The 20,351-nt window shown below is 34.6% G+C and overlaps 1 protein-coding gene across 6 annotated transcripts in view; it reads left to right on the top strand.

Annotated features, from left to right (window-relative positions):
- LOC113111373 (paired box protein Pax-2a-like) overlaps window positions 1–19,588 on the top strand; it is a 31,232-nt gene extending 11,644 nt beyond the window's left edge. For 2 of the 6 annotated variants that reach the window (XM_026276002.1, XM_026276001.1), the window contains exons 6-10: window positions 4,119–4,294; window positions 8,120–8,234; window positions 12,161–12,262; window positions 16,876–16,962; window positions 17,708–19,588. In XM_026276002.1, coding sequence (XP_026131787.1) covers window positions 4,119–4,294; window positions 8,120–8,234; window positions 12,161–12,262; window positions 16,876–16,962; window positions 17,708–17,826 — 599 coding nt within the window. In that variant the 3' untranslated portion in view covers window positions 17,827–19,588. Of the gene's footprint in view, window positions 1–4,118; window positions 4,295–8,119; window positions 8,235–12,160; window positions 12,263–16,875; window positions 16,963–17,688 lie in introns of all 6 variants that reach the window. The other 4 variants (XM_026276004.1, XM_026276003.1, XM_026276006.1 and 1 more) reach the window with 3 other exon arrangements.
- Window positions 19,589–20,351: the final 763 nt, after the last annotated feature.

The following is a 20,351-nucleotide window of genomic DNA, read 5'->3' as shown; positions in this document are numbered from 1 at the left end:
TCAGATTTTTTTTCTATATATATATTTACTGAACAAATGTATATACACATTATAACAGGATCGCTGCAGTTCACATACTATACATCCTCAATAGTATAATAGATTACAATTAACATGCCTCATTTATAGTACATTGAAAACAGCACATGACATATACATGTATAGTTAACTTTTGCATTGATACTTGCTTTTTTTTTTTTAGGATACTAGAAGTGGAAAAGTTAGTCCTTTACAGGTTTTTCAGCTAATAGTAAGGAGAAAACATTCAATTAAGGTAATGAGTTGCTCTAGACGCTTAGATGCAAATACAAATGTTACATGAAAGTGTCTATATACCTCTTACTACACACTCAGAATTTGGGAAGTATGTACTTTAAGTCTTTAGTATACAAATTGATACTTGTCCTAATTTACTTTTATGCAATAAACAGTTTAGGTACTGTTTTGGTTTGCCACTCGGTCTCTCTCTTTCTCATGGGGTCAGGCCCTGTGGGTGTGAATCCTGCGGCGTTTTGAAGTTGCTTATCTGCTTTGAGAAAGCACGCTCCCTCGTTACCTCAGTCTTAATACTGACTCATGTCAAAAGGAATCCTCTCCACTCAGTCGCAGATCAATACCACAGCAGCAGGGCAGCACACATTGCGACTGTGTACCAGCGCCTCAAAGCCGGTGCCATTGAGGCTCCAGGTGAAAGCCGTTACATAAGCACCAATGGCATTGTGGGGGAAAGGTACTTTTAAAAATAATGCATTGCAATATTACATTACTCCCTAAAATAGTATCTAATGTCAATATATGGGAAAACAAAGTAATAGGCATAAGTGTGTGTGAGAGAGTAAAATGCAAGTGTTTTTTTTTTTTTTTGTAAGAATTAATAATAATTCTGTCATTTTGTCGCAAACCTGTATGAGACACAAAAACAAAAGCATTGCCATAATGGAGACTGGGCTCCATTAAAGTATAATAAAATTAGTTTATATGACTTGGACACTATATAAAGTCTTCTGAAGTCATACGAAATCTCATTTGCACTTCTGCATATGCAAACTACATGGACAAAATGTTATTTAATTTGAGAGCTGCTGTAGAATGCCAGTATTTTTTGTGTCTTATTCTTTTCACAAAGTGTGATATAACATTGTCTGGGACAGCCTTTCAAAAGCTACACATGTGTACCTTATTTACCTCTAAAGTAAAGCATAAGTCTAAGTGGACGTCTATGACATGTGGCGTCCCACAAGGCTCAATTCTTGCACCGCTCTTGTTTAGCCTGTATATGCTTCCACTTCATTTTATTTCATGTAAATGTTTTAATCATTTTAAAAGTTTAAAAATTTCTTGTTTTATTTTTGTTTTTATTTTTCTTACTTTCTTTTATGTAAAGCACTTTGAATTACCATTGTGTACGAAATGTGCTATATAAATAAACTTGCCTTGCCTTGCCTAAAGTGAGCATTTTAGGACAATAAATGTAACTAAATTGTGCATATTAGTGCCTTTTTAAAAGGGTAACTCCACAATGACAGCTTTTGCATCTTATTTTCTCAGAGCATTGCAATATAATAAACAATATCTATATCTACATCTAATATTCCTTGTAATATTGTTTAGATTTTTTATTCAAAGCATATTTTGCTGTAATATAATGATGTTGGTTCCTGGTCACAGTTGGAGTCGCATGTGGATTCAGTAGTTAATTTTCTCTAAGCAGCTGAAGCGTTAGGTCCATCGCTCCTGCCAGAACAGTAATGGGCGCACGTGTGCACGTTGATCATCCAGTGAGTGGGAAGCTGTTGTCACTGGTGTGAATGACAAATGCAGTTGTATTGATCAGGTTTGTGGCCCAGGCTCCCTAATGGCACCTAATTAATGACTTAATTTGCCCCTGCGCTTGATACAGCAAATACCCACTCTACCTCAAGGACCCCCATGGGAGCTGTCCAAACAGAGCGCCTGCTCGGAAACATGCAGCTTGGGGGAAACACATGACTAAGTCAAGCATCACTATTACTATTGCTCAGAGATTTTAGGATGCAGTTTCGGCTAGTGAGCAACTGCAAACCACATATCAGACTAAAAAATGCTTAAAAATTTTATCAACTACCTTGAAAAACATAGAAACAAAAGGCAATACTATCAATGCACACAACAAGCAATACAACACAGCATATGTGTTCTAGGGGTTTATGCTTAGAGCTTAACAGCTTTAAAACACATAGAGCACCCTAGAATTGCAAGCTTCAGAAAACTTAAAAATCTACTTGTGTAGACATACACACACATGCACACGCACAGAAAGAACAGTGTCCAGTGTGTGTGTGTGTGTGTGGTGTGAAAGAGCACGCTGTGCAGAAAGAAAAGGTCACCGTGACAAGCGCAGTGGTAATAACCAGCTGAAATGGTGCCATCAGACAGACATGATTGATCAATTGAATTCAGCGGCAGTGAAAAATGTGCGATCAAGAAGAGTATTATAGACACGATGAGCTGGGACAGGATACTCATCAACACTTCATTCCATCCTGAGCCTCCATCACTCCAGCAATCCCGCTCTCTTTATCTTTCTCTTTCTATCCCCTCGTCTCTCTTCTCACTGATACTTGAGTACTGGAACAAAATGGGACAAAAAAAAAAAAGTCCATCCAATGATTTTTTTATTTTTATTATATTTTCTTTTAATGTTCACTGATAATCACTCGTTTGGGTGCAACCTTATGAGTCCCTTATGCTCAGCAAGGCTGCATCTTTTTAATTAAAAATACAGTAAAAACAGTTAATATTATTACATTTTAAAATAACTGTTTTCAATGTGAATACATAGTAAAATGTATTTTATTCCTGTGATCAAAGCTGTATTTTCAGCATCATTCCTCCAGTCTTCAGTGTCACATGATCTTCATGTGACACTGCTGCTCATGAAACATTTCTGATAATTATCAATACTCAAAACAGATAAGCTGCTTAATATTTTTACATTTTTAAAGAATCCCCCCACAGGATTATTTGATAAAGAAAAAAAGAAAAGAAAACAGCATTTATTTGATAATGCATTTACATAATTTTTCTTAATGCCTAAAGAATGGGAGTTTTTCTTAGGCTTCTCTCTCTCTCTCTCTCTCTCTCTCTCTCTTGGGTCAATCATTAGAGGCAGAGCATCATACATCACAGCACCTGCGGGCCACACAGAGAACATAATATGCTGCGAATGTAGATTGACAGATTTGTAAGGGAGACGCGACTTTCCAGAGAAGGCGGATGTGAAGATATTTAAAGGAGCTCTAAAGTGTTTTGGCAGGGTGAAAAGGAGAAGAGAGAGAGAGAAAGAGAGAGAGGAAGGTGTGAAGCAGTCTATTACTCAGCACAAGGGTAATCAGGTCAGAGGAAAACCAAGAGAAAGTGCTGTTTGTGGAGCGTTGTTTAACCGGTAAAGAGATTGAACAATAACAGCAGAGGTTTTCTTCAAGTGTGTGTGTGTGTGTGTGTCAGGTTCAGAGTAAAGAGGTTTTGGAGAATCAAATCAGTGTTGCACACGCCTGGAGAAAACAAGATGAGCATGCAATGCATTGTGCACATGTAAACACAGACAGCTAATATAGGCCTAGGATGTGTGACGTGACCAAATATTTCAGATAACATTAACATACACATAATATACTCTATAACAGTGATTCCCAACTTTTTTCAACTTGCGGCCCACATAACCAAACACATATGTTTGCGCGAACAACTGCAAAAAAAATTAACTGACCCCGCTATTGTGATAACTTAGTACTCAGAAGCTAAATTGTTAACTGTCTTAATTGAATGAACTGGCAATGAACAGAAAATAATACATTTTTACACATAATAACAATATTATAAAATCTTTTAATAGCAATTGGCGGCCCACCTGCAATACCATCGCGAACCACTAGGGGGCCGCGGACAACAGGTTGAAAACCACTGCTCTATTATAAGACTTGCGTCGTGAAGAGAGTCTTGATATAGTTATTTATATCCTAATGCTAATTGATCTGAAACGTGCCCTTCACTCATTTGGCTCAGAAGATCCTCACTCAGGTTCTAGAATATTCTCACGGCGTGTAGATGTTGTTGAAGGCGGTTTTCTGTGTCTGCAGACGGTTCTGTGGGTTCAGCGCAGAGCAGTGATTCTCAGGGCAGCGTGGAGAGCCTGAGGAAACACCTGCGAGCCGATGCCTTCACCCAGCAGCAGTTAGACGCTCTGGACCGAGTGTTCGAGAGGCCGGCATTCCCAGACGTCTTTCCCACTCCTGAACACATCAAACCGGAGCAGGTGAGTGACGTCACCCTCTGTAGCTGGGAAATATAATTATCCTTACAAACAATACAGTGGTCGTACTATGATAAAATAAGATATATATGTTTTAATGTTTATGCTCAGCAAGCAAAAATACAGTAATAACAGTAATTTTGTCAATTATATTATTAAAATGTTTTCTATGTGAATATATTTTAAAGTGTAATTTATTCCTTTGATCAAAGCTGTATTTTCAGCATCTTTAGTCTTCAGTTTTCTTCAGAAATCATTCTAATAAGCTGATTTGGGGCTAGGTTGTTGTCAAATATATAGATGCTCAATTATTTATACGTTTTATTATCAATACTAAAAAAAAAATGCTGCTTAATATTTTTATGGAAACTGTGCTACATTTTTTTCAGGATTCTTTGATAAATAGAAAGTTCAAAACATTTTATTAACACAAAATAAATGAAAATAATATATATGTACACACACACACACACATATATACATACTATGTCTAAGGTGTTCACTCTGTCTAAAAATAGTTCAGCATGATTTCTTAGAAAACTACAATATTTATGGTGTGCTTCCAAAGCTTTTTCTTTTAAGTCTGTGTGTGTGTGTGTGTGTGTGTGTGTGTGTGTGTATATGTGTGTGTGTGTATAAACAAACGTGTTGTTTATCAGTAAATGCTGGTGTTCCGGTCATGCATTGAGGATCACAGAGCAAAACTCCCTCCATTTATTGATTTTCTGATGGAAATAAAAATACATTCTCAGGAAAAAACAACATGAGATGAGCTACCGCCCACTCGGCTGCACATGAGAAATGATGTCATTTCCTGTGCAGCTCCTTCATAGCGTTTACAAACTCTAAATGTGGCCAAACACTCACAAAGCAACAACGTTTGCAATTAACAGCAGCATATGAAAGCCTTTATGTACAATTTTGTATTAAAAGTGTTGGATTTATTATAATGGATAACCTTTATTTACTTTCATTAGACTACTAAACAACAAGTGACGATTAATTTCTCTCCCCGAAAGAGCGAGCCCGAGCCATAAAGCAAAGGGAATGGCCTAATTGAGTTCATTTTAATTTGGGTGCGATCGGGAGACATTACTCCAGCGATTAATCAGGCCGACAGCACTCACCTCCAGAAGAAGGCCTAATTTGCAGCTAATTACAAAACTGATTTTCACTGCAAGATCAATACCGAAATGAATTGGAAATGACTCGCAATCACAAAGGCCGTCAAAGAGGGTATTAAAAAGGAGGGGGCAAAAATGAAGGAAACACGGAAAGCCTTTGAAGGAAAAAATGAACGAATGGTACGTTCTAGAAAAATCAGTTTTAATTTACAGCAATATTAATCAGACTATTTTCTCCCTTTATAGACCACTTTTCTTTTTTTTTCTCGCTATCCCTAAACCAGACCACCTTTCTATCTCTCTCTCTCTCTATGTTGAGCTATTATTTAAGGGCTCTGTTTCAAACCTAGTGAGCTTCCTTGCTGTCTGCCTGCTTAGGGAGCTGCCTACTAAGGAATCATGATTACAGCAATGCAATCAGATTATTTGAAAAGTGACTAGAATGCTCTACATGTCTACAGCTAATTCTGCTACTAATAAAGACATAGTACAATTTATGCGAAATGCATGTTTTATTTTAGCATCATTGAGATTTTTATAGATTTTTATTGAATTGATGTTAAATAATATAGTTATAGTTTTATTAGTATATATTTTAGTTAAACTAAATGAAAATGAGAAATGATGCTTTAGTATAATTAATAATAATAATAATTTCACATTGTTTTATACTGTTACATTTGTAGAAATATAACTTCACAAAAGTAAATTTAGTTTTATTTTTAACTATGTTTATATTTTCTTTATTTTATATTTAACACCACACAAGTAGCGCTCCTCACGTGAAGTACTACATTTTAATAATTGCAATTTATAACAAAATTAGTTTTTATCCCTTTTTAATAATTTTTTTTTGTTCTGAATAAACGGTTTATGTATGTGAGCTCAGTGAGATAAAAAAAATAAATAAAATAAAATAATAATAATATATATATACATATATATATATATATATATATATATATATATATATATATATATATAATATATTATAATTTATTATAATGTTATATTTTCTAGGTTTTCACTGAGCTTGTCGTGATGCATTGGTATTGCTTGTCTTCAAATTTGGCCAAAAGAGCACATCTTACCTTTCGGAGCAACTTTTGATTTCCAGAGCGTGCCTGTGATGCCTAAGACACTCCCTACATAGGCAGCTGACTAGCTATCAGAGCAGAGCCAGTGGTTTGGTTGTGTTTAGAGGCATTAAAAAGCCATTCTGGAGATGCTGAATGAGATAGGCTCTCCTCCCACACTTCTGCCAGCCATGTGCTCATCCTTTTCACTCTCCCCTTTATCTGCATGAGAAAAGCCTGTTCTGCTCCACGGCCTCCACCGAAAAGAGTGGAACATCAGGCAGGGCTGCCGAAAACAGTAGTTGCCCACAATTAGAGTTTATCTGGGATAGAGACAGACATGGCTGGGGTCAGGGGCCTTCCTCGTGACACACACACACACACACACATACACTTTGGATAGCTTTCTCAACATGCAGACGCCGGAAGTCTCATCTCATTAAATAACAAAAGAGCTAAAAAAAAGAGAAAGAAAACAGTTCCCCATCTGCTGACACGGTCTGAGGAGCATATCTGTAATGGAAGGGGGTTGTGAAAATCATAAATCTTATCAATGTCATTTCAGAAGCAGGGTCTTGCAACTATACGTGATTCAGCAAAGGCTAAAACAGCACTTCAGAAATGATCTTAGTTATAGAATGAGGTGAACTAATCAAAGCCTCAATTTAAATTCATTATAACAACACTAATGTGTCATCATTTTTACTTTCTAGAAAAATTAGAAAGGGTTTTGCCAATGGGAAACACAATCGCCTCAAATGATGGCATGTTGTGGCGAAGAGATTTTGTTTTATAAGACAAAGAGGTTGTTAAGAAATATTTCTGGGTGTTGTGGAGGGTTGCAAGGATTATCATTAGCAAGAACTATTAAAAATATTTAGCATACAACTTTAGCTGGAATAAATCAAATATAAATATTAGATAAAAATTAATTCATAAATTAATAAAACTGATGATTGAAATTAGTCTGTGGAAAAGCACTAAAATTAATAACTGAAAATAATAATAAAAAATACAAATACGAAATAATAATAAAAAATCTAATAAAAATTATAAAAACATAAAAAAATGTAAAACTAAAAGTTAAGTGAAACTAATACTTAAAACAAATAAATATTACAATTAAATAAAATTTATAATACAATTAATAAATGAAAAATTACTAAAAAATTAAGTGAAAATGTAAACTTAACATATAAAAATACATTTGAATGAAAATTGAAAATTTAAAATAAAGTCTAATTCTAAATATATATATATAGTATATAAATAATACTAAAGTACCAAGTACTCAGACCAACCTCTGATATTATTGTCTGTATATAGTTCGAGTATCTCTCTCAATGTAAATCTTTGGGATTTTAATATATATTTGTATAGGGTCAGGAAATTAATAATTTACTTAAAGGAAGAGAAAATAGTAATATCAATAGCATGTAGATAAAAAAAATGAAAATTAAAAAAATGCAAGAAAGAAGAACATAGTAAGGGGGAAAGACATGAAGCATAACAGAAGTGAGTTTTAGTTTGATTTGAAAGAGGAAAGGACAATAAAGACAGAGGAACTGAAGTCTGTCTGGTACAGTGTTGAGATGCTGATGTGCTCTTGATGTTGCTCTGGTCTGCAGGCGAGTGAATACAGCCTCCCTGCATTAAACGCAGGCCTGGATGAAGCCAAACCCAGTTTATCCTCCGGCACGACCTCTGACCTGGGCGTCAGCGTGTCACAGAGCTACTCTGTAGGTAAGGTCACATGATCAGTCCCATTCATGACCATTCACCCCCTCGCATTCAGCTTTAATAGCTAAATATTCTCACACTGTGGCCTTGTGCAGTAAAGTATAATAATTAAGCGTAGTGTCAGTTCTGGCAGATCACATTAGTCAATCTCGCATCAGCTGATCCATGTCTTACTATATCTATAGGACACCTATCACAGCACCATATGTATATATATATATATCCATCAGTATTATTAGCTTTTGCGTTGCTCAGAAGTTAATTACCCTTCTCCATCCCCAGCTCCTCCTCTCGTCAGTCAGGATTCAGTCATCTGAATCAGATTGATTTATAAAATGTTACATTAATTTATTGAACTTTTATTAAATCTGCAATACATTTATGTTGGTTCTGATTACCCTGGGTTCTCTGTTCTCCCTGCTCTTATCCATGCAAGGCTTTAAAATTTTAAATTTATGCATTTAGCAGACGGTTTTATCCAAAGCGACTTACAGTGCATTCAGGCTATCAATTTTTACCTATAATGTGTTCCCGGGGGAATCAAACTCCCAACCTTACGCTAGCTTGTTTGCTAACGCAACGCTATACCAGTTGAGCTACAGGAACACTAATACATTGAATATACTTTTTAACTCTTGAAATGTAAAGTCAATCATGTTTTATCTACATGCATGATTTACATATGCAGTTGTAAAACTCTTTTGTGTAGTTATATTGGTCTTATAACTAACTTAATGAAACAGAGGACGTTGGTTCCTTAACTGCTCCATCACAGCGCTGAGCTTCAAAATGATATCAAATATTAACATTTACATAAACATATTCATCATGTGTTCATGGCAGACAGGGAACGTGGGGTATTTGTTTCTCTGTCTCTCTCTCTCTCTCTCTCTCTCTCTCTCGCTCGCTCGCTCGCTCGCTCGCTCTTGTTAATAATAAATGATGGGACGGTTAATTAAAACGTAGTGTGCTTGTTGTGCCAGTTATTAATGTGAAATGTGTGAAGTTTACTGACAGTTTTACGATCGTCTTCAGGTCAAAGATAAATATACACAGATTTTATTAAAATTCACATAATTATGCGAAAGCCATTACAGCCATCGTTGTGTGTGTTTGGCTGATGACAGAGAGACAGAGAGAGAGAGAGAGAGAGAGAGAGAGAGAGACAGAGAGAGAGAGTGAGACTGTAGTTGACGAACTGATTATCTGTTGATGGTAGTTTCAGGTCACAACAGATTCATGTGCTGTTTATATTAATCAGGGATGAATGTAATCATCAGGTTAATGTATCATTTACTCACCTTCATGAACACACAAGGAGATGTTATGAAGAATATATATGAAAATGAATGTTGTCGAGTCAAATAAAACAAAACCTTTAAAACAGTCTATATGATATACAGTGCATAAAGTTTAGATTTTGTATTTAGAACGACTTCAGGATGAGTACAACATTTTTTCGTAGTACTACATGTGAATGTAAATGTGCATTTAAACATGCATCATAAACTTACCAAATTCAGAATCAAAACAAAGATATTTAAATGATTTCCGTTGGTTTGGCTGAGATCCAGTGTTTAGATGAATGGTTTCCTTAACAGAAAAGAAACGCAGATCACAGTCACCCTCCACGTTTTTCAACCCCAATTAAAATGCCCACAGTTATTGATCTTGTTGATTTTATGCAAGGGAATTTGCATAATCTATTAAAAATGAACGCTTCATGAAGCAGCCGGTGCCAGAGGAGATGAGGGTTCTTGGTGAACTGTGAATACCTCACAGATACACATCTTTTATTTTCTCAGCTTGTCCTAAAATAAAATCCCTACTTCCTGCAAAAAAAAAAAAAAAAAAAAAAAAAAAAAAATATATATATATATATATATATATATATATATATATATATATAATTATTTATATATATAATAACCTGTTACAAAATATAATTATCTTCATATAAAATCCTTTCTGCCTGAATATATATAATTTATAAAAATATAATATATTATATAGAAATAATTATATATTTATAGGATTTAGAATTAATAGATTTATTGTAACATTTGCATTGTAAAATATTTAGTAATAATATATCATTATTGTCTACTTAAAAATCTTTAACACTAGATCTGGTTTACTGCTCATGCTGAACTTTGTCCAGTTATATGGAAAATACATCTGGAAATTGCAATGAATTTGTCAACTTAAAAGAATCAGTAGTTTCTCTTTCTTTCTTTCTCTTTCTCTTTCTCTCTCTCCTGACAAACTGGCTATCCGTGTCCGCACCTGAGGGCACCACGCTCTTAGTCACACAAATTAATGCTTATCCCATCTTCACAAAAAGCAAACTAACCTTTGAGCACACATTTGATAACAAATGACTTTCACCGTACATCCAGGGAATTAGGGCAATTTGGCTCTCCAAACATCCCTTTGCTTAGTTGTAATTAATTAGGGTGCCGTGTTTTTTGGCTGGTGATAAATTGCTGCATCCTGAATATAGAAAATAGAGGTCAAATGTTTCCCATAGCCTCGTTGTTGGAACATTAGGGTGTCCCTGTCATAGCAAATTGAACAAAGCGATGTTATAGCAAGTGTTCGCACTCAACCCTTTCAACTTTTTCAGATAATGCTAAGGTCATCCTGATTTTTAGCGAAGAGGTATAGAAAATTAAATAGGTGTTATGCATTTGTTGAGTCTAGCCATGTAATTTCTCAGTTTTTGTAAGTCAGAAACACACTCAAGTATTCAAACAAGTGCACCTGAAAGAGAAAATGTACTGTAGGAATTTGCTCGGATTTAATACTACATCTCTTTCTCAGCAATGGATGCTCTGTAGTGAATGGGTGCCGTCAGAACGAGAGTCCAAACAGCTGTTAAAAACATGACAATAATCCACACCACTCCAGTCCATCAGTTAACATCTAGAGAAGACAAAAGGTGACGGCACCCATTCACTGGCAGAGCATCCATTGATGAAACACTGATGTAATGCTACATTTCTCCAAATGTAATGAACAAACTCATCTACATCTTGGATTGCTTGAGGGTGAGGACAATCTCTGAAAATGTCCTTTTTTCTTTGGCAAACTTCCTTTAATGATTTGCAATATCTATTTTTTTATTATAAATAAATAAAAAAGTATGATCAGATTTTTGTCTTGTTCAAGTGCATTTTTAGCTGCTGTTTAGCCTTTGCACTGTGCTGCATGTGTTTTTCTACTCATTGGCAAACCGGTCCACACAGGATTACGTTCGTTGAGTTTGATGGACACTGTCCTGCTCATTAGAATTGAACCGGTGGCCAAGTTTCCCCCAGCGTCCCCAGTAAACCCTCCACATCTCCCTCATCCCCCCTTTCCTGAACAAAAACATTAGTCTGTAAGGGGTGTTAGGCTCCAGTGCTCGGCTGGGTCGAGGCTTCACGGCGTTGGGGAGGACAGCCAAGCGTCAGCCCCAATTACTGCTCTGAATGTGGAGCGTCTTAGTGCTAAGAAGAGACATTGACTGTTTAGCGGAGGCCAGTATGGGCCGGTCGGTTTGACCCTGCTTACATCTGTTCTCTGCTCTGACCCCAAAAGGAAAAGAATAAATCCTTTGATTCACAGTGTTTCTGCAAATGTACTGAAGCTGCTGTGTTTCTGTCTCAGAACCCAAAACAGATTATGTATTATTTAAATCATTAAAATCATTCAATAACACTCTTAAAAATAACGGAACCAGAATGAGTTTGTTTTGCATTGATGGCATGGAAAAAAATTATTTGTTTCTTACATTTTAATACCTTTTTTGTATTATAAAGGACCATTCCATGGATGTTCTTTATTTGTAAGAGTGATGTTCAAAATGAATTTGCAGTCTATTGAGAATTAGTTATAGTTTATGGATGGAACAGAAAGTGAGTGTTGGTGTGATTTATTGTGTGCAGGTCGGGATATGGCCAACACAACCTTACCTGGATATCCCCCTCACGTCCCACCCACCGGACAGGGCAGCTACCCGACGTCCACACTGGCTGGAATGGTTCCTGGTGAGCATCTCCAGATATTTCAATGTTTTTTTTTTTAAAGTACTACAGCTGCTAAAGACCTTATTTTCTACCAAAATAAGAATTATTTTATTTTAAAGGCAGGGTATAAAAACAATGCACTGGAGTTTATACTTAAAAAAAAAAAAAAAAAAAAAAAAAAATATATATATATATATATATATATATATATATATATTACTGGTGTACTTGTGTACTATTTGTTACTTATGTATGTATATATATATATATATATATATATATATATATATATATATATATATTACTGGTGTACTTGTGTACTATTTGTTACTTATGTATGTATATATATATATATATATATATATATATATATATATATATATATATATATATATATATACATATACATATATAATTTATTTATAAATAAGTAAAAAGTAGTACACCACTAATTTTTCCAAACATATACCTTTCTGCAATTTATCTAACAAAAATAGAGCAACCCAGCCCAAACTGATACTATTTTATTTTTTCTCTTAGTAAGACAATGCAAATCTGTATATATATATATATATATATATATATACAGGGGCGGATCTACCGGGGTGGCAAATGCCACCCTAAAAGAAAGCCATTGCCACCCCTGCTGCCACCCCAGTTGGCAGCAACGAATTAAAGGTTATGGGCAATTAGAAAATTTATGTGATAAATTTTTGTGATTCGTGATCCCGCCCCGAACTCCCGAACTGATTCAAATGATTTGCCATCCCCAAACTGACTCAAATGAATCGCGAACCCGCTTTGAACTCCCGAACTGACTCAAATGATTCACGAACCCGCTACTAACTGATTCAAATGATTCGTGATCCCGCTCCGAACTCCCGAACTGATTCAAATGATTTGCGATCCCGAAACTGACTCAAATGAATCGCGAACCCGCTTTGAACTCCCAAACTGACTCAAATGATTCGCGAACCCGCTTTGAACTCCCGAACTGACTCAAATGATTCGCGAACCCGCTCCGAACTCCCGAACTGATTCAAATGATTTGCGATCCCCAAACTGACTCAAATGAATCGCGAACCCGCTTTGAACTCCCGAACTGATTCAAATGATTTGCGATCCCCAAACTGACTCAAATGAATCGCGAACCCGCTCCGAACTCCCGAACTGATTCAAATGATTTGCGATCCCCAAACTGACTCAAATGATTCGCGAACCCGCTCCGAACTCCCGAACTGATTCAAATGATTTGCGATCCCCAAACTGACTCAAATGAATCGCGAACCCGCTTTGAACTCCCAAACTGACTCAAATGAATCGCGAACCAGCTTTGAACTCCCAAACTGACTCAAATGATTCGCGAACCCGCTCCGAACTCCCGAACTGATTCAAATGGTTTGCGATCCCCAAACTGACTCAAACGATTCGCGAACCCGCTTTGAACTCCCGAAATGACTCAAATGATTTGCGATCCCGCTCCGAACTCCAAAACTGACTCAAATGATTCGCGATCCCCATAACTGACTCAAATGATTCGCGATCCCGCTACGAACTCCCGAACTGATTCAAATGATTTGCGATCCCCAAACTCTAATAATTTACAAAGTATTAATATACTGTAATATTTTTTTGTTGTTGTTGTTGTTGCTATAAAAACAGACCTAAGCCATCAATAGCCTTTAAAATGGCTTAAAATGCATTATGTAAAAAAAAATAATGAGGCAATAATGATTGGTTAATAATAACACTGTTAAAATACATAATGTAGGCAAATACAAAACATAACATAAACATAAAAATAAACAATTTATGTACATGTTATTACAAATGCCATGTGATTGCTGCTGTTACACTTACAGGACAATCAAATCCTTGTTTAGGCTACTGACCAAACATTTCATTCAAATATTCACTTAATCTTTCATTTTTGGCCACATTTTTGCTATAGATGACACAGGCTTTATAATTTATTCAACAAAAAACGTGCATATCACAACCCTTACAAAAATAAACCATGGTTTTATCATAGTAAAACTGCTTAGTTTCCTTTTGCATGATTTCTGAATGCTTGAGACTATAAATTAAATTAGAGTTTTAATAAAGTTATAGCCACAGGTAAACGTCAAGAGCTACAATTGTGATTTGTAAATAATAAAAATAAATTTTTATTTGATAAGTTATTTTTTCACCCCTATAGTTTTTTTCCATCATCATATTTGAGGAAAGGGGGCACAACAATAAATCCTGCTTATGGGAGCCCTTAAGGTGTTGTTATACACGTCTCTGGGAATGTGTGCTCTACTACACACACACACACACACACACACACACACACACACACTGAAGCACGCGTGGTGTTTTCAGCTCTTCACTATATTGATGCATGATGTATGCTACACATGTGCACCATTTCACCATTTCATTTGATAAAACTATCGTCATTCATTTGAATCATATACACAGACTGACAGAACCGGCAATGTCTTTACGACAACCTGTCAAAATAAACTTTCGGTACAACTTGAAGAAATTCAAACAGAAATATAGTGCTATTGCACAGTAGAGTATACTATACTTCAAGTATTAGCATACTTGATATGCTATACTTCCTATTAGCTAATAATAATAGTTAATTAAAAAACACAGAAACTCTGTTTACAACTCACCAAAATAAAAGTTTGGTCTAACTCAAAGAAATTATGTAAGAAATTGCTTAGTAAAATATACTTAATAAAAGATCTACTAAAACATTATTTTAAAGGAATATCACACAAGTTTTCATAGAAGTTTTAATTTAAGCTTGCCAAAACAATAACACCATATTTTTCAAAAACATTTTCTAAAAGTACATTTGTATTTGTGCCTATAATGTTTATTTATTTATTATTATTGTCAGCTAATAAAACCTATGCTTCAGGGACCATATTCATATAACATCTAAGGCTAAATGATGGCTAGATGATGATTAACACTAAACAGCAGAAAATCAGTTGAGTCTCCCCAGCTGGAAATGTCATTGGCTGTTAAAATCTTGTGTTTCTTATAATAAATCAACATATTGATAACACTGAAACTTTTATAATGCTCTTATTTACATGTCGATGCATACTGTATGCATTAGTGAGTGTGGTGGTGCTTATGGGGTATGGTCACTTATTCCTTATATGTTTGTAATGTTTGTTATAACTGTTTCAAATTCAAGACATTGATTGCATGAGATTAAGTTTGTAAATGATAGCCTGTGTCCTTTTGTAGTGTGCACATATATTTATCATCAAACTGTGATAACTGTGACTAAATTCAGTAGATATACGTCTGCCATATGTTGCCACCCCTCAAAAATTCCTGCCCCCTTCGCGCCACCCTATCAATATTTTTCTAGATCCGGCCCTGTATATATATATATAAAAAATATATATTTATAATTTTTTTATATATATATATATATATATATATATATATATATATATATATATATATATATATATATATAAGCATGTTTCTTTGTGTTTCCTGAGCACTTTCTGAAGGATCATGTGGCACTGAAAAATTCAGCTTTGGTGAATTACATTTTAACATATGTTCAAATAGAAAACACTTTTTTTATTATAATTATGTTTCACAATATTACTGTTTTTACTGTATTTTGATTAAACAAATGCAGCCTTGGTGGGCAGAAGAGGTTCCTTTCAAAAGTTTTTTTTTAATCTTACAAATGCCAAACTTTTGTATAGTGTTGCTGTCTGAGCACATTAAACTCGAATACAATACAAATTATTTTAATATACAAAATTACACATTTCATCCCTCCCCCTCCAAAAGCAAACAAACAAACAAAACAACAACATTATTGAATCATTTACTCGCCTTCCACTTTTTTTTAGATCTGTATGAGTTTCTTTCTTCTGCCAAACACAAATGAAGATATTCTAAAGTATGTTAGTAATCAAACAGTTGCTGGTAGCCATTGACTTCCATACTTCTCTAAACTAATGAAAGCCTAAATAATAAAATATTAGATTTTATGAAGTGACCAGACACTGATACCAATCTGACTCAATAAAAGAAGTCCACTGGGCTTGTGTAGTGTTTACAGCAGGCTGCAGATGTTCACAGAAGCAACATTTCACCGGTGTGTGAATGCAGGAAGCCTTTAACTATACACCATCAAACCACAATTGACTAAAGAATTAACTGGTCCAACAGATTTCCAGATGAAAGGCATTTTGTGATCACTGAGCTCACACTAATTCGTAAAATGTGGTTCGATCTTGTATTATTTTTAGCCGCTCCAGGTAATAAGCTCTCTACAGTCGTGCTGCTTCACAGAGAGATTTACTGACAGCATATAAAAAACACCTCTTTATTATCCCATAAAAGAGAAACAGCGTTGGACCAACATTGTTCAGCACGATGCTCTGACTTCCTACACAATCAAATCACACAACAGAGAGAGAAACTTTGGAGAAGGAAGCAGCACAGTAGTGCAGTCATTCAGCAGGACACATGGGTTTAAGAAATCAGACAATGCAAATCTATACGTTCAAAAAAGTTTAATCGATTTTTCAAGCAGCTGTTATGTAAAATGGATGGTGCATTATTTTAACATGCATGTCATTGTCCCATTTCAGGGAGCGAATTTTCAGGGAATCCCTACAGCCATCCACAGTACACCACCTACAATGAAGCCTGGAGATTCAGCAACCCAGCAATACTGAGTGAGTGTCTCTTACAGAAATGAACCATAGTTCTAGTATTATAGGAGTGGCATTTGTTACAAACAAACAATAAATAAAGCAGATTTTAAAATCGAAATGTAAACAAACAAACAAACAAATAATAGAAAGCTGTGAAGTGTAGAAGCTGTAACTGGTTAACTCTCTGTTAAGAGCCAGAATTTAGATTTGAAAGAAATTAATGCTAGAAAATAATTAATTAACAGTCCCATTTACAGATTTTTCAGATTTTAAGCGATCTAAAACAATAGAATCTTCTACATCTTTTCTAATTTGTGACTTTTTTTGTAGTGTTATGAATTACCAATAATCATGACGTAATTAATGTAAACGCAGTAACGATTAGCTGCGAATGTTTTAGTGCACAAGCTAAATGTTGCAAGCATCCAAATATTAACTGAAATGGCATGAGATATGTTTTCTGTAAAAATATTCTCCCAGTCATTTGCATAATCGGTTCAACTTAAATGGTTTGTAATTCATCTTGGGTGAAGTTTATTACATGTAAAACATTTCAAAAATTGGTATTATTGTAATCGGTGGAATTTGCATTAGTTATTGTGAAAGCAACATCATGGAAGAACTGCCGTTCAATAACAACATTATATAATAATATGATACTTAAAACAAATATGCATTTAAAATATTAATATGCAGCCATTGTCCTGGTATATTGAAATGGTACATTCCTTTCTTATTAACTTTCAGGTTCCCCCTATTATTATAGTGCATCCCGAGGCTCCGCCCCCCCAACTGCTGCCACTGCCTATGACCGCCACTAGTTACCACATTAACCAAATTAGGCGGCACGCCCATGGACTCGGACTTCATATTCTGCCAGTGTGAGCAGAGCAGCTGATTGGACATCATTCGGTCACATGATGAAGAACAGACCAATCAGGAACAAAAACATCTCAACGACAATTCAGCCATTCTCACGAGTCCCAAAAGACTCGACGAGAAAAAAAAAAAAAGATAAACGAACAATAAATGTATATCTCAAAGACTGAGGGTAAATATGATTTTTAAAATGGAATTAACATCGGCTTTTTAAATACTTTTATATTTTGTCCTCTCATTGATATTATTCATCGGCATACTTCAACGGTTGGATTTTATTATTTTTATTTTTACATGAAAAATGCATTTTCATTTCAGATTGTTCTTTGCATTGTCTATCCAAATGTACAAAAATGTCTAGATTTTATTTATGAATACCTATTATATAAACGAACACATCTGAATGAGGAAAACCGCTTCAATGCATGGTTGTAGATTCTCTGGACTTTAAAACTCAAAACTTGACGCTCCACTCATTACACAGTAAACTATTACTCGATACAGTATGTACTCAAACTCAGCATGGAAATACAAAGCAAACATTGCCTTCTTCATGCTCTCAACGCCAGCAGAAGATCTCTAACACACTTCTGTGAGAAACAATCAGATACCAACAAGAAAGAGATGAAACAGGACTAGAAACAGAGATACTGTCAACCCTGGTCCTACCCAGAACAGATGTGATTATAAGTGAAAGATACATTTTTTTATGTTATTTATTTGGTTAGTTTTTTACAATGACAAAAGTATCATAATGAACTCTACAGTATGCATGGATTATTTTCATCCATTATGCATTTCTATGTGTTTATCATAGATGAAATTATGTCAAATTCTCAGGGGGGAATTCACTAATAATGCATGATAGATTTAGCACTTGCTTTTTTGTGCAAAACACTGCAAACACTATTTCAGCCAGATGCATAAGCATAAGTCATTATGTCAGGAATTCCAATTCAAATCTTTGTATGTAATTGACTTAAATAAAAGTTCTGACCAGTGTTGCATAAAAAAATAAATAAAATGCACTAACTTTTAAGACTAGTCTGGTTTAGAGCTGGTAAACAAATAAATGCAGAATAGTGAATTCACCCCTCAGTGTTATTGTTTGCACTATGGGTTGTGCTCTTTATGAGGTGTCTTGAGTGAATAAACAGTGAACAATGTTTTGCATTTGAGGAAACAAACATGTACTGCTGACCAGACGAAGCACTTAAACCTCTAAATGTGTTTACAGAATAGTTAGCAGCTGTTCAATTAATCAACAGATGGGTTGGTCACTGGTTATCGGCTTTATGATTTACTTTTCAGAACTGTGCTTTGGGATTGTCAAGCTGTTTCAGTAATGCAAAAAAAAGACCTTTTGTTCGATGCTTTACAACAAGTGCAATTCTGCAAATCATTTTTCATTATCATGTACTGTACGCTCCTGTTTGAGTTCATGTACTGACAAACAACTTTAGTTTTCATCGTATACGTTACAGTTGAGAGAATGTACTTGTATCACATTTGCCAAAGACTTTTTGTTGATGTATATTTTTATTTACAGTCTGCCGTTGCATTGTACAAACAGTATTATAGTGAAAGCATTTTCAATGTATGTACAAATCCTATGCAGAGCTAAGAAATCTGTTGTATGCATAAACTATAAAACTACTGACATGTTTGTTTTGTTCATTATTTATGTTATTTTGTGAAATAACAACTTTTAAAATAATTTTGTGTGAAATTTCATTTCTGTACTGTAAATACATTCTGATCAAATCTGCTTTGTCTCTGGTTTCATCTGTAGAAATGACTTACAGACACACAGGCTGAATACAAACATGAATATTCTAATATATACAGAATGCATTTAACATGCAGCTTCTAAATCAAATCTATATATATATATATATATATATATATATATATATATATATATATATATATATATATATATATATATATATATATATATATTTTTTTTTTTTTTTTTTCTTTTTTTTTTTTTTCCAGAAATGGCGATGAATTCAATTAGCAGAGACTTCATAAAAAAAAAAAAAAAAGGAAGGTATTCTCACAAAAGGATGCAATGAATTTCTTTGGGAGTGAGTTATTCCCATCTCTTAATCCTGCAGGCTTACGGAGAATTGTTTGCCGCTTCATTATTGATTATTAATAAAGGAGAAAATACTAAATTGACTGAGGTGAGCTCATTCTGCTCGAAACAAAATCACTAGCCCTAGGAGAGATTTTTTTATTGTCTATGAACAAAATCTGACCATTAAACTACTTTCTTTTTTTTTTCTTTTTTTTTTCTATAGTGAAGCTCCTCAAAGAAAATATGAGGTTTTTGTTGTGCAATGTTGATTTTAATGCAGGTCTGTCTTATATATAAATACTTTAAGATTCAATTAACTATATACTTTCATCACTATAATATAATATTTCATCACTACAATATATAACATAAATTGTTTGCCATGCTAACTATAGTTTCAGCCAAAAAAACACATTACAGTAATTGTATTGATATTTTAAAATGGTAA

The sequence above is a fragment of the Carassius auratus genome, chromosome 12 (assembly GCF_003368295.1).
Source record: "Carassius auratus strain Wakin chromosome 12, ASM336829v1, whole genome shotgun sequence".
NCBI classification, from domain to species: domain Eukaryota; kingdom Metazoa; phylum Chordata; class Actinopteri; order Cypriniformes; family Cyprinidae; genus Carassius; species Carassius auratus.
The sequence above is the reverse complement of the archived record's forward strand: the minus strand, read 5'-3'. Positions and strand labels throughout refer to the sequence as shown.